The sequence below is a fragment of the Peromyscus eremicus genome, chromosome 1, assembly GCF_949786415.1.
Source record: "Peromyscus eremicus chromosome 1, PerEre_H2_v1, whole genome shotgun sequence".
Taxonomy (NCBI): Eukaryota; Metazoa; Chordata; class Mammalia; order Rodentia; family Cricetidae; genus Peromyscus; species Peromyscus eremicus.
Genome location: NC_081416.1, coordinates 143,131,672 through 143,142,472, shown reverse-complemented (window position 1 = coordinate 143,142,472; position 10,801 = coordinate 143,131,672). Strand labels below are relative to the sequence as shown.

Here is a 10,801-nt window from a genome sequence, read left to right as displayed (position 1 = left end):
TACCCCACTGTGTCCCCACCCCACTGTCTGTCCCCACCCCACTCTTTGTTGCCTCCCCCACCCCACCCCCAACATCCAGTCTCAAGGAAAGCTCTTGAGTGCGGTCAAAGAGGACCTGTTTTTTTTTTTTTTTCACTATGCAGAAAATGTCACCCAATGGGAAGGATGATGGCAGGTGTGAGAGAGGGATAGCTGTAGAGTCATTTATGGGCCATGTTGGTCTTAGTGTTCCAGAAGTAGACCTCGGTGGTAGGTGGCTGATCTTCAAGGACCATGACAGTGCTGGGGTCTGAAGCTCCTCCTCCTGAGGCAGCCACTGTCCCGGCCTCACCCCTGCTTTTGGTGGGGCTTCCTCCAGGCCTTGCATCTCTTGGTTCCTCAGAGAAGAGCCGAGAGAGACAGACTTCTCCTTGTGGCCCTATAGCTTCAACTGGACAGGCTGCTATTGCTGCTGCTGTTCTGGGGGCTGAAGCGGGTGGAGGGTGATATGGAGGCCAAGGAGAGCTACACCCTGGAGGTGAAAAGGGAGGTGATGGTGTAGAAGGACCTGTGTGTCCTTGTACCCTGCAAGCCTGGGGCCAACAGTCACTTTAGCTTAAACCTTGTATTATAATTCTTGTAAAATTTGTGTCTTCATAGACACATGACAATTTCAAACCAAACTCCCTACCACACTGATTCCATTCCAGTCAACTACTACTATAGAAAATCCAAAGCCTACTACACAACCAATAGATAAAATAAAGAAAGTATCTTATGGCCCCTCCTAGGTAAGGATTCACCCTTTTAATACTGTGCTGAAATTGAAAGAAAATGGCCCCCAAAGGGGTGGCATTATTAGGAGGTGTGGTCTTGTTGGCGGAAGTGTGTCACTGTGGAGGCAGGCTTTGAAGTCTCATATATGCTCAAGCCATGCCCAGTGAGACAGTCCACTTCCTGTTGCCTGCAAGATAAAGGACTCTCAGCTCCAGCACCATGTCTGCCTGCATGCTGCCTTGTCCCATCTGATAATGGACTTAACCTCTGAACCTAAGCTACCCCAATTAAATGTTTTTCCTTTATAAGAGTTGCCATGGCCATGGTGTCTCTTCACAGCAATAGAAACCCTAACTGAGACAAATGTCCCAGAAGATTTTGGGACCAGAACTGGGGATGAGGATATGATAAGAGAGTAAGGCCTGGAGACTGCAGCACCCAAATTAATATATGAATAAAGCCAGTTGTCAGGGAGATGGGAAGCTTCCCATCTGAGCTTTACAAGGAGAGTGCTCAAGCCTGTTGGCAAAGGCTGTGTCATGAGTACATATGCTGTGTCTTTCCACAATGTCAGAACTTACTGAATAACAATAAATTCACAAGGTTTGCTGGTTTTAATGATAGCAATTTGGCATAAAATCTACCTACCTTGGTAGCTTGGCCTAAGTGAATACAAGTTCTTTATTCCAACATTAATTACCAGTATCAACTTCATATCATATAGCACAGTTAATATTGAAAGACACCCAGCCTCCCTGCCTAACATAGCTTAGCTCAGTTGCTTTTGGAAAAAAGGCCTGAGAGGTACCGAGGAGTTCAGTCAGCCACCTAGCCCCAGAGCGAGGAACTAAAAGGTCAGAAAAAGGTCGGGAAAACCCCCTGTACCCTAGACAGAAGCTGGGGAGAAACCACGAGCTGACCTGGGTTTGAACCTGGCCTCATCCAATCAGAGCTGGCCTCATTTGCATCACCCAATCAGAACCCGGTAACCAGGCTTCTTGCTTCTGTACCCGTGCCCGACCCTATAAAAACCCTCTGTTCCAGCCCGTGGGCGCGCCAGTCACTTGAGCTTCTTGAGAGACTGTGTCGCCCCGGGTACCCGTGTTCCGGAATAAAGCCTCTTGCTGTTTGCATCTGATTCGTGGTCTCGGTGTGCTCCTTGGGCGAGGGTCTCTCCTGAGGGAAGACTGCCGTCAGGGAGTCTTTCATTTGGTGCGTTGGCCGGGAATAGAGACTCCCCACCTCGGAACCACCGACCCACTGTCAGGAGGTAAGCTGGCCGGCCACTGTCTGTCTTGTCTCAGTCTGTCTATTTGTGTCTGTCTCTGTTTTCGTCAGGCACGTAATTCAGGTTCAGGTACGGCTACGGAGATCGAGGTTCCTCCGTGTAATTCAGGTTCAGGTACGGCTACGGAGATAGAGGTTCCTCCGTGTAATTCAGGTTCAGGTACGGCTACGGAGATCGAGGTTCCTCCGTGTAATTCAGGTTCAGGTATGGCTACGGAGATAGAGGTTCCTCCGTGTAATTCAGGTTCAGGTACGGCTACGGAGATAGAGGTTCCTCCGTGTAATTCAGGTTCAGGTCAAGGGTTTTCGGGGCCACACCCACATACGTGGTGCTGGTAAGAGAACGGAGATAGAAGTTCCTCCGTTTCCCCGTCTACGGAGATCGAGGTTCCTACGTGTAATTCAGGTTCAGGTCAAGGGTTTTCGGGGCCACACCCACATACGTGGTGCTGGTAAGAGAACGGAGATAGAGGTTTCTCCGTTTCCCCGTCAGGTATTCAGGGTCAAGTATTATTCAGGTTCAGGTATTCAGGTTCAGGTATTCAGCTGAGTCGGTGGAGGCTGAAGGAGCTGACGAGCTCGGACTTCGCCCACCGAAACCCTGGAAGACGTTCCAGGGGTCACTGAAGTCCCCTCTGGGGCAAGGTTTTTCGGGGCCACTCCCGTATCAGAGGGATACGTGGTGCTGGTAAGGGACGGAGATCGAGGTTCCTCCGTTTCCCCGTCTGAATTTCTGTTTTCGGTTTTACGCCGAAGCCGCGCAGTGCGAATTTCTGCCGTCGGTTTTGTCTTTTTGGTTATTGTTACTTGCCTAACACTTCTTTATCTAGAGACCACCATGGGACAGACCGTCACCACCCCACTGAGCCTAACCACGGACCACTGGTCTGATGTTAAGGCCCGAGGAAACAATGAAGGTGTCATTGTTAAAAAGAGAAAATGGATCACTCTCTGCAAGGCCGAATGGGTCATGATGGATGTTGGCTGGCCGCGAGAAGGATCCTTTAATCTCTCTCTTATTTCACAGGTGGAGGGCAAAGTCTTTGCCCCTAATCCCCATGGACACCCCGACCAGGCCCCGTATATCGCCATCTGGAGGTCTCTGGTAGAGAACCCATTTTCATGGGTCAAGCCTTTCCTTCCACAGCCCCCTCCAGTCTCTGGGCCCTCTGCTCCCCTCAACCCGGGCCCCTCCCTTTTCCCTGTGCTCCCTCACAAGGAGACTCCCAAGCCCCCTGTCCTCCCCTCGGACCCTAACTCCCCTCTCATAGATCTCCTGGTAGAGGAGCCCCCTCCCTATCGGGTTGGGTCTGCTCAGCGATCCGCCGCCGCGGGGGCGGTTTCCGCCGCCGCGGGGGCGGCTTCCGGTGCCGAGGGGGCGGCTTCCGCCGCCACGGGAGTGGCTTCTGCCGCCGCGAGAGAGGCGGCAGCGGCGGCCACATTAGCGGCCGCGATCTGGCCGCTGGCAGATGCCAAGGTTTCCTCAAGCAGTAGGACCTCGGATGGAGACAAGGGAGACGAGATGTCGTCCCCCATTGCCGGCCGCCTCCGAGGCCACCGGGAGGGACCCCCTACTGGGTCCCAAGCTTTCCCACTCAGAGAAGGGCTGAACCAGCAACTTCAGTATTGGCCTTTCTCTGCGTCAGACCTTTACAATTGGAAGCAACATAACCCCCCTTTTTCTAGGGACCCCGTTGCTTTAACTAACCTAATTGAGTCCATCCTAGTGACTCACAGGCCGACATGGGACGACTGTCAGCAGCTCCTGCAGACCCTCTTAACAGTAGAGGAAAAGCAGAGAGTTTTCCTGGAGGCCCGGAAGCAGGTTCCGGGCGGCGACGGGAGGCCAACTCAACTCCCGAGCATCATCGATGTGGCTTTTCCCTTGATTCGCCCTAACTGGGACTTCAATACACCTGAAGGTAGGGAGCATCTACGTCTCTATCGCCAGTTGCTCTTAGCGGGTCTCCGAGCGGCCGCTAGAAGGCCTACCAATCTGGCTCAGGTGAGGAATGTGATACAGGGAAAGGAAGAGACACCCGCTGCATTTCTAGAAAGATTAAAGGAAGCTTATAGGATGTATACTCCGTATGACCCGGAAGATCCAGGTCAGGCTCCAGGTATTATCCTGTCATTTATATATCAGTCTAGTCCAGACATCAGGGCCAAATTGCAGCGGTTGGAAGGTTTACAGGTGTTAGAGTTGCCAGACCTAATGAAGGAGGCAGAGAAAGTATTCAATAAGAGAGAAACTCCTGAAGAGCGTGAGGAAAAGAGATGGCAGAGACAAGAGGAAAGGGATAGGAGACAGCATAGGGAGATGAAGAGAATTCTGACCGCCGTCGTATCTCAGAGACAGCGGAGAGAGGGAGATAGGTCGGGAGAACGAAGGAGGCCACCCCTAGATAAAGATCAATGTGCTTGCTGCAAGGAGAAGGGACACTGGGCCCGAGAATGCCCCAAGAAGCCACAAGGACCCCGCCGGCCCAAGCCCAAGACCGTGGACCTCCTTAGTCTGGGGGACTAGGGGGGTCGAGGCCAGGAGCCCCCCCCTGAGCCTAGGATAACCCTCAAGATCGGGGGGCAGCCCGTGACCTTTCTGGTTGATACTGGTGCCGAACATTCAGTCCTAACCCATACCGGAGTGCCTCTTAGCCGGCATTCTGCACTGGTACAGGGGGCAACCGGAAACAAGAGATATTATTGGACTATCGAGAGAAAAGTCCAACTGGCTTCAGGGCAAGTAACTCACTCCTTTCTGCACATACCTGAATGCCCCCATCCGCTGTTAGGACGGGACCTACTAACCAAATTAAAAGCGCAAATCTATTTTGATGAAAAGGGACCGAGGGTCACGGGTCCTAGAGGAGACCCTCTACAAATCCTTGCCCTCAATTTAGAGGAAGAATACCATTTGTTTGAGTCAGAACCCCCGGAGAAATCACCTGAGGAGCTACAGAACTGGTTGAGAGAGTTTCCTCACGCCTGGGCAGAGACTGGGGGCCTGGGGTTGGCACGCGATCAGCCACCGCTGATGATCTCATTAAAGGCCTCCGCGACTCCCGTTTCAGTCCGACAATACCCCATGTCACGGGAAGCTCATAAGGGAATCCAACCCCATATCCGGAGGCTCCTGGACCAAGGGGTGCTGAAGCCCTGTCAGTCCCCATGGAACACCCCTCTCTTGCCTGTTAGGAAACCAGGGACAGGGGACTACAGGCCAGTCCAGGATTTGAGAGAGGTCAATAAGCGAGTGGAGGACATACACCCCACGGTGCCTAACCCTTACAACCTCCTGAGTACCCTCCCACCGACGCACGTCTGGTACACGGTATTAGATCTGAAAGATGCTTTCTTCTGCTTGAGACTGCACCTTAAAAGCCAACTACTGTTTGCTTTTGAATGGAGAGACCCAGAGCAGGGACTCTCGGGACAGCTGACCTGGACCCGGCTCCCTCAAGGCTTCAAAAATAGCCCAACCCTCTTTGATGAGGCCCTGCATGCAGATCTGGCCGGGTTCCGAGTCGAGCATCCAACCCTGACCTTGCTCCAGTACGTAGATGACTTACTCCTGGCAGCCAGGAGTCAGGTCGAGTGCCTAGAGGGCACTCGGGCTTTACTGGCTAGGCTTGGACAGAAGGGCTACAGAGCCTCGGCCAAAAAGGCACAAATTTGCCGAGACAAGGTTACTTACCTGGGCTACACCCTGACTGGGGGGCAGAGATGGTTGACGGAGGCAAGGAAAGAGACAATACTCTCCATTCCCCCTCCTAGTAGCCCCCGCCAAGTACGGGAATTCCTGGGTACGGCTGGGTACTGCCGCTTATGGATCCCCGGGTTCGCTGAATTGGCTGCCCCCCTATATCCCCTCACTAGACCAGGGGTAATGTTCCAATGGGGAGAGGAACAGCAGGAGGCATTCCAACGGATCAAACAGGCCTTACTTGAGGCCCCGGCTCTGGGTCTGCCAGATATTACCAAGCCGTTTGAACTGTTTGTAGATGAGAACTCGGGTTATGCTAAAGGGGTACTGGTGCAAAAACTGGGACCTTGGAAGAGACCTGTAGCATATTTGTCTAAGAAATTAGACCCCGTGGCCACAGGATGGCCTCCCTGCCTCCGCATGGTGGCAGCCATTGCAGTTTTACTCAAGGATGCCGGGAAACTGACCCTAGGCCAGCCCCTGACTGTACTGGCCTCCCATGCCGTGGAGGCCTTGGTCCGACAACTGCCAGACAGATGGCTTTCCAACGCCAGGATGACTTATTACCAGGCCTTACTCCTGGACTCAGACCGGGTCACGTTCGGACCCATAGTCTCCCTTAACCCTGCCACCTTGCTGCCGCTGCCTAGCCCATCTATAGAGCATGATTGCCTCCAGATTTTGGCCGAGGCACATGGCACCCGCCCTGACCTGACGGATCGGCCGCTTAAGAACTCAGACGTCGTTTGGTACACAGATGGGAGCAGCTTCCTGGACGGAGGAGAACGCAGGGCTGGGGCAGCTGTCACCACTGAGTCCGAAGTGGTATGGGCCTCGGCCCTCCCGCCTGGGACTTCGGCCCAGCGGGCGGAACTGATCGCCCTCACCCAGGCCCTTCGGATGGCAGAAGGTAAGAAGCTCACCGTGTATACAGATAGCAGATACGCCTTTGCCACTGCACATGTCCATGGTGAAATCTACCGGCGGAGAGGCCTGCTGACCTCCGCAGGTAAGGAGATCAAGAACAAAAAAGAAATCCTGGACCTCCTGAAGGCCCTGTTTCTCCCGCTCCAGCTTAGTATCGTCCACTGCCCAGGGCACCAGAGAGACAACTCCGAAATAGCCAAGGGAAACCGGCTGGCGGATTTAACCGCCCGGACAGTGGCATCCCAGCCAACAGGGAGCAGCCAGTTAATGGCTATACAGGACACTCCGGAGCCTCCTCCGCCCGGGAGAGAGCCCATGCCATACAGCCCCGAAGACCATGAGTTAGCAAAGAAAATGGGGGCGGACTGGGACCCACAGAGGCAAGCCTACATGCTGGGGGACCGAATGGTCATGCCTACCTCCCACACCCAGTGTATGTTACAGTTCCTCCATGCCTTAACTCATTTAAGTGAAGCAAAAGTAAAGACTTTGATAGACAGAGAAAACACCGGAACAATTTTGCTAAACCAAAATCGGGTACTCAGACGGGTGACTTCTACCTGCCCCGCATGTGCCCAGGTCAATGCAGGTAAAACACACCCAGCCAAAGGAGCCCGTCTGAGGGGCCACCGTCCCGGTGTACACTGGGAGACGGACTTCACAGAAATAAAACCCGGACTCTATGGGTACCGGTACCTCCTGGTCTTTGTGGACACCTTTTCAGGATGGATTGAGGCATTTCCAACCAAGAATGAAACGGCTAACGTGGTAACAAAGAAACTGTTGGAAGAGATCTTCCCCAGGTATGGGATGCCTCAGATACTGGGGTCAGACAACGGGCCGGCCTTCGTCTCTCTGGTAAGTCAGAAAGTGGCCAAATTATTGGGGGTTAATTGGAAACTCCATTGCGCATACCGCCCCCAGAGTTCAGGACAGGTAGAGCGAGCTAATAGGACAATTAAGGAGACTTTAACTAAATTAACGCTTGCAACTGGCACTAGAGATTGGGTGCTCCTGCTTCCCTTGGCTCTTTATTGAGCCCGGAATACTCCTGGGCCGCATGGCCTGACTCCTTTTGAAATTTTATATGGGGCCCCACCTCCAGTCGTGAAATTTCTCTATCCTGATATCTCATCTTTTGTCACCAGCCCCACTTTAGAGGCACATCTGCAGGCCCTCCAGCTGGTGCAGAAGGAGATCTGGAAGCCCTTGGCTAAAGCCTATCGAGAGCAGCTGGACAAGCCGGTGGTCCCCCACCCTTTCCAGGTTGGGGACTCCGTTTGGGTCCGGCGCCACCAGACTAAGACTCCCACCAGACTAAGAATCTAGAGTCGCGGTGGAAGGGGCCCTACACTGTCTTGTTGACCACCCCCACTGCACTCAAGGTCGATGGGATTGCTGCATGGATCCACGCCTCTCATGTGAAGGCTGCCGGGGAGACCGACCCAGCAGGATCCAGAGAATCAACATGGACAGTGTACCGCTCACAGAACCCCCTAAAAATAAGGTTGGCCCGCAGCGCCTCCTCCTCCTCCTCCTCTTGAGCTCTGTCTACCCCCAGGGGACTGGGGCGGCAGAGAGCCTGCACCTAGTTAAGAAACTCACTTGGCAGGTCATCTCACAAACTGGGGAAACGGTCTGGCAGACGACCGCCCTTCGTACCCCTTTTACATGGTGGCCCCCCTTAACCCCTGATTTCTGTCAGTTGGCATTGAATTCGGGACTTTGGGGGGTTGAGGGCATTAAGCTTGATGCCTTAAACTCCTCCATCCACCTGGGGGGGGGGTGCATTGGCCGGATCCGGGATGCCGTCACCCTCAAGCAAGATGTATATTCGCCCAGTCGGACTTTTATGTCTGTCCGAGGGATGGGAGGGGCTGGGCCCTCGCCAAGAAATGCGGGGGGGAAGGGGATTTCTTTTGCGCCCAATGGGGCTGCGAGACCACTGGTGCAGCATATTGGAGTCCTAGCTCCAGCTGGGACCTGATCCAGACCAATAGAGGTTTCAGGAAGGTTACAGGCAAATGGCCTTGCTCAGATGGGTCCACCGAGGTCAGCCGATTCAAGCCCGGGCTTTCACTCCCCCTAAATATAACTTTCACTGGCCCGGGGAAGGCTGATAGAAACTGGCAACGGGGGCACACATGGGGGCTCAGGTTATATGAAACTGGATATGATCGGGGCGTGAGATTCACTATCAAACTTAAGATTGAGGAGGCCTCTGCCCCCGTAGGCCCCAATCAGGTTCTCTCTGATCCGAAGCGCCCCTCCTTGCCTGTTCCGGCACCCCCGAAGATTGCCCCTCGATCCGGTTTGATTACCAGCCCAGGTATAACTCCGGCCACTGCCAGGCCGCCCCGGCCGGGAGCCGGAGGCCGGCTCTTGGGTCTGCTAGCGGGGGCTTGCCAGGCCTTAAATGTGACCTGCCCAAATAGAGCGCAGGAGTGTTGGCTATGTCTGGTTTCCCAGCCTCCCTACTGCGAGGGGATAGCAACCCAGGGTAATTATACTAGCACTCACAGTCCCCCTCCGAGCCAATGTCTAGGGACAGCCCAACATAAGCTCACAATCTCAGAGGTGTCAGGACAAGGACTATGTCTAGGGAGCGTCCCCCGCACCCACCAACACTTATGTATCCTATCCATAAGCGATGTCTCTGGATATGTCACTGGCCCTAATGGTACCTATTGGGCATGTAATACTGGGCTCACCCCCTGCGTTTCAGCCTCAACCCTCAATGCTACCTCTGATTTCTGTGTGCTCATCGAATTGTACCCAAGGATAGTTTACCATACCCCAGAGGAGATTTACTCACACTTCGAACTGGGAAGGGACCTCCACCGATATAAAAGAGAACCGGTGTCCCTTACCCTGGCATTATTACTAGGAGGGCTGACTATGGGAGGAATAGCAGCCGGAGTAGGGACCGGTACCACAGCCCTGCTGGAAACCCAGCAATTTAGGCAGTTCCAAATGGCCATGAATCAAGACTTGCAGGCCTTGGAGGAGTCAATAAGTGCTCTAGAAAAATCCTTAACTTCCCTTTCTGAAGTAGTACTACAAAATAGAAGAGGCCTAGACATTCTGTTTTTACAGGAAGGGGGATTATGCGCCGCCCTCAAGGAAGAATGCTGCTTCTATGCCGACCACACTGGGGTAGTACGAGATAGTATGGCAAAATTAAGAAAGAGACTAGAACAGAGACAAAAATTCTTTGAAGAGCAACAGGGATGGTTTGAAGGATGGTTCAGAAGGTCCCCCTGGCTCACCACCCTCGTTTCCACCCTTCTGGGACCCCTTCTGATTCTATTACTCCTCCTGACGTTTGGGCCCTGTATCCTGAGTAGACTTGTCCAATTTATCAGGGAACGCGTCTCTATTGTTCAGACTTTGGTATTAACCCAGCAATACCAAAGGCTTAACCAGATGGAACTCGAGCCACGTCACCAATCTTCCCCATGAATGGAGGATTCCATTCCCGCAATAAGAAAATGGGGGAATGAAAGACACCCAGCCTCCCCGCCTAACATAGCTTAGCTCAGTTGCTTTTGGAAAAAAGGCCTGAGAGGTACCGAGGAGTTCAGTCAGCCACCTAGCCCCAGAGCGAGGAACTAAAAGGTCAGAAAAAGGTCGGGAAAACCCCCTGTACCCTAGACAGAAGCTGGGGAGAAACCACGAGCTGACCTGGGTTTGAACCTGGCCTCATCCAATCAGAGCTGGCCTCATTTGCATCACCCAATCAGAACCCGGTAACCAGGCTTCTTGCTTCTGTACCCGTGCCCGACCCTATAAAAACCCTCTGTTCCAGCCCGTGGGCGCGCCAGTCACTTGAGCTTCTTGAGAGACTGTGTCGCCCGGGTACCCGTGTTCCGGAATAAAGCCTCTTGCTGTTTGCATCTGATTCGTGGTCTCGGTGTGCTCCTTGGGCGAGGGTCTCTCCTGAGGGAAGACTGCCGTCAGGGAGTCTTTCAATATCTCTCTCTCTCTCTCTCTCTCTCTCTCTCTCTCTCTCTCTCTCTCTCTGTGTGTGTGTGTGTGTGTGTGTGTGTGTGTGTGTGTGTGTGTGTGTGTGTGTACAGAATGAATATGAGTTCACGGGGCCATGCTGGAGTTCAATGGACTGGGAAA

General features: G+C 53.4%; 1 protein-coding gene across 1 annotated transcript; it reads left to right on the top strand.

Annotated features, from left to right (window-relative positions):
- Window positions 1-273: 273 nt before the first annotated feature.
- LOC131918783 (uncharacterized) lies at window positions 274-8,217 on the top strand. Its single transcript, XM_059272993.1, is given in 5 exon segments — window positions 274-342; window positions 425-529; window positions 2,095-2,248; window positions 3,315-7,981; window positions 7,984-8,217. Coding segments are annotated over 5 exon segments (5,229 nt in total).
- The last annotated feature ends 2,584 nt before the right edge of the window (window positions 8,218-10,801 follow it).